This window comes from Triticum urartu, chromosome 4, assembly GCF_003073215.2.
Source record: "Triticum urartu cultivar G1812 chromosome 4, Tu2.1, whole genome shotgun sequence".
NCBI classification, from domain to species: domain Eukaryota; kingdom Viridiplantae; phylum Streptophyta; class Magnoliopsida; order Poales; family Poaceae; genus Triticum; species Triticum urartu.
In genome coordinates this window covers 506,498,938-506,502,998 of record NC_053025.1, presented here as the reverse complement: position 1 = coordinate 506,502,998, position 4,061 = coordinate 506,498,938, and the positions used below count along the sequence as shown (strand labels likewise).

General features: G+C 49.8%; 1 protein-coding gene across 1 annotated transcript; it reads right to left on the bottom strand.

Moving 5' to 3' along the window:
- Nucleotides 1-2,413: 2,413 nt before the first annotated feature.
- Nucleotides 2,414-3,326, bottom strand: LOC125554006 (E3 ubiquitin-protein ligase SINA-like 4). Its single transcript, XM_048717634.1, has 2 exons — nt 3,261-3,326; nt 2,414-3,109 (listed from the first exon to the last, which is right to left on the bottom strand). Exons 1-2 carry the CDS (start codon nt 3,324-3,326, stop codon nt 2,414-2,416), a joined length of 762 nt encoding a protein of 253 aa, XP_048573591.1.
- Nucleotides 3,327-4,061: the final 735 nt, after the last annotated feature.

Below are 4,061 nucleotides of genomic sequence, written 5' to 3'. Positions count from 1 at the left end.
AGGATCTGGCTCGCTGATCTCTACTTTCTTGATGCGTTGCTGCAGGCCACGGGAACTAGTCTCCGCGGCAAGCGGTGATGAGCTCTTTCGTGTCCTCAAGACACTGCTTGAGAACATCCACGGATTCCTCCACCAGCCTTTAGTGCTCGTTGCGGAGCATGTCATTCGCGTCCATAAGTTTCTTGACGATGACGCCGGTCCTCTTCAACAAGGCACTTGTCTCCTCCTGCTGGTCTGCACTTCAGACGATCTTCTTCCTCAGCAGGTCGTACTCGGCCCGGAGCCTCTCATTGCCCTCCCTTAGTTGCTGGATGACGCCGGTAGCCTGTTCAAACGAGGCTTTCATGTCGTCCTGCAACCTCGCCCAGCCGGAGATCTGATCCATCTGGCTATGGACGATCGCATGCATGCCCCTGTAACAGTCGTCGCCTGCCCGCGAGAAATTTTCCCAGGCCACTTTGGCGTGGCGGGACATCTCTGCTGCATTCGTGGCACGGCGGGACATCTCTGCTGCTTCCGCGGCGCGACCGGACCAGTCTGCTGCATCGACGGCGCGGCGGGACCTCCATGCTGCTTCAGCGGCGCGGCGGGACCTCTGTGCTACTACTTCCGCGCGGCGGGACATGTCGGCTACTCTCGCAGCGAGGCAGGACATCTCTCGTGCTTCCGCTTCCATGCTCGCCTCTCCCTGATGGCAATCTCTCGACCCAGAACTCAAGCTGGCCATGGAAGACGCAAGGGAAGGATGATGAATGACTTGTTTGTTTTTGTGGATGAGGAGTTGAGGAGGAATGTGCAGTCATCTTGGCATACTAGTATCTATAACCGAGTACTAATACGCTCCTAAGTGAGAAACCGTTTAGGTTATGATCGGTGTGAACAGGTTTTCAATTCAATATACTCCCTCCGTCCGAGTTTATTAGGCCTCTCAGCATCACAAGCATGTCCCCTTTTGTAAGGCCCCGCTTTGGAAAGGTGCATGCATGCAACCATTTCATTGGTTGCATTGAAAGCCATTATTGTTGCTGCCATGGCTGAAAAATTAATATACTTCATGCGTGCTTTTTCATTGGCCGCATGCATGTGAGAGAGTGCATTGGGAGTGAAATGAAAGAATTAATGTGAGCAAATTACTATGTGTCTTGGTCTAAGAGAAATTGTCTTTAGGCCTAATAAACCCAGACGCAGGGAGTAGCGTGGTACTAATATGCTCCTAAGGGTGAAACCGTTTAGGTTGTGATCGGTGTGAACAAGTTTGCAATTCAATATAGCGTGGAGTAATTTGGAATGTGACAAGACGCAAGCTCAAAATTTATTGACGGTTCTAGTTTCAAAGTGCGGCACTATTCCCGGATGGAGTACTTCTTTTTCTACTCCCTCCTTTCCGGTTTTATAGGGCTTATCTCAAAATTTTAGTTTTTCCATTTTATAAGGCTCAATTTGGTTGTTCCCCAACACATGTTCAGATTCCAAGGTGCATTAAATCATTGCATGCAAGTATTAAGAGAAAATTGACCAATGCATGTACTTTATGCATGCATGCATTGCAATTAATGCATTGATAAACATAACTTTTTGAGAAAAACAAGAGCATTAATTAGGTGCTTTTGCAAACTCGAAAAATATTCCACCACTCACCATCTTGGTTGGTGAGATTTTTGAATTAAGCCCTATAAACCGGAAAGGAGGGAGTACTGCTGTGTACGTGCAATAACTGGCACCGTCGTATACATATCTTACGGTTAATGGGGCGTTCGACAGGAATAGCCGTGTGGCGAGCTCTAGGCTAGTCTTTTTTTCAGACGCATTAAACCTATCTCTCGGGACTTCTCGCACGCACCATCGTGCCACCCACAAAAACTTGTACTATGAGTTTAGTAGTACGTTATACAGGAAGAGAAGAGGTGCACGCATGCACTCGTCCTCTCACACACACGTTTGTTTTTTCTCGAAAAGGAGGATGATGACCCCCGGCCTCTGCATCTGGGAGTCACACACGCATCTGTAACTACGAATTGTAGTGTTCTCAACCATCCGATTGGCTCTATCATGGATGTACCTATATACTAAAACATGTCTAGATACATCTATATTTTGACAAATGGAAGGCATGTATTGTGGAACGGAGGGAGTGCTTGTCATCAAAATGGATGAAAAGGGACGTATCTAGAACTAAAATACGTCTACATACATCTCCTTTTATCCATTTTGATGACAAGTAGTACTTCTTACCCAAAGGAACTTTATATCCAACAGACACAAAATATCCGTTCGACTGTTGGAAATTACTGATCTGATGTCGAAGTAATTGCTGCATCGCCACCAAAACCCAGCATTTCTTAAGCTGAAGTAGACCAAGGTAATCCCTATATTAGCATATTACTAAGATAAACAGAAGGCACTGTAGAAACATTTAGGACGTGAGCTTGTCAATCTGAATGTGGAGGGACACAAGCTTAGCCCCGGCCAGCAGCTTGGGTGGAACTGTCAAGAAGGTCAGCTCCTGCACGTCGACCTCACCGGGATCCTTGCTGCTTGTCACCTCCATTTCCACCTTGACGGCGTCGGTCGTGCCTTTGGGCTCCCCCGACGGGCCGTTCGCCCACATCTTGGCCACGTAGTGCGGTAGTGGGGACGCCCCCGCTCTGATGCAGACGACCGACATGGCGATAGGCGCGCCGATGTCGAGCACGCCGCCGACCAAGAAAAACATGTGGCGGTCCTCCTCCGCAAACAGCAAGAGCCGTGGCTCTGATAGTGGCACTTGCAGCTGGAGCACCTTGCCGTACTGGATCCTGTGCACAGGCATGGGATGTGCGGTGCTGATGTGGTCGTAGATCGCCGGCGGCGGGCCTTCGTAGCCGCAGACGGGCACGTGGCATTTGCAGGGCGCGAGCGGACACATGCTCTGGTGATCGGCGAGCTTGTGGTAAGTGACGTAGAGCCCGCAGCCTTCGTGTGGGCACTCCACCCTCACTGACGAAAGGACGGAGTCCACCGCCGTGTTCCGCACGTCGAAGCCACCGCCGCGCTCGCACTTCTGGCACTGCCGCTGGTTCCCAGGGCGCTCGACGCGACAGTCCATGCAGGCCAGGTGCCCTCCCTTGCACTGCAGAAATCAATCGAACAGCACATCAATCAATAAACCTGCACCTTGCTCAATCAGCCGAACGGACGAGGTGTATTCGAACCTCATACACTGGAGGCGTCAAGGGGCGGAGGCACAAGGGGCAGTGGAGCACGGTGAGGTCCATCGAGACCTTAGAGAGCTCCATCGTCGGGTCTTGTTCGGTCTGCATGATCTTGCCCTCCTCGTGCACAACCATCTCTCGTCTTGGGCCAGGGTATTACAAAGCTTTACCGTCACATATTTTATACTACTTCAAGGTGCATTAAATCAACACATGCAAGTATCAAAAGGAGAGTCACGGCATGCATGCATGCGTTGTAATTAATGCATCGGTAAACGCAAATTATTGAAATATATCGAGTGTAGTGCTTTGATGTGTCGCGTTAACTCGTACATCAACGAAAAGTTTTATTATCCTCTCCCTCGCGGACTTAACTGCACTTGCCTTTGGCTGTATGATAGGTTGGCCACACACCTGTCGGGCCCACCTGTCATACATGCAAAGGCAGGAGCATCCCTCCCTCGCCCATGAGCGTGGTGGCTGGCAAGACTAGGAGAAGCTTTCGCTACATGCTCTCCCTCCCGCACACGGTGGACATGTAGCAGTTCAATCGGTGTCAGATGGCTAGAAGCGTACTGTAGTACTCCTCCAGTGCAGTAGTACTCCATCATTGTTCGACTTCCCGAAGAGGCGAAGAGCCAAGCGCAGCCCGGACGCTCGTGTGGCAGTTTCATGTGTAGAGTTGTCTAGGATAGCGTGTACCGTGCATGTAAGCTTAAAATCGTTGGGGTCAGCTCCATGCTATGTGGCCGTCTCAAAGTTTTTAAAAAAATTAAAATAGTCTTCTGGCCCTACCTGACACCCTGGTGATTGTAGTTTGCACGCTCATCTGGTCAAGACATGAATATATATTTTAATTTGTTTTTTTTT

What these genes read in the sequence shown, in the direction of transcription:
- LOC125554006 (XM_048717634.1), bottom strand. Translation starts at nt 3,326, where the DNA reads ATGGTTGTGCACGAGGAGGGCAAGATCATGCAGACCGAACAAGACCCG. An exon ending in CGACGATGGAGCTCTCTAAG is followed by an intron (nt 3,110 to 3,260) that starts GTCTCGATGGAC and finishes TGATTTCTGCAG; the next exon opens with TGCAAGGGAGGGCACCTGGC.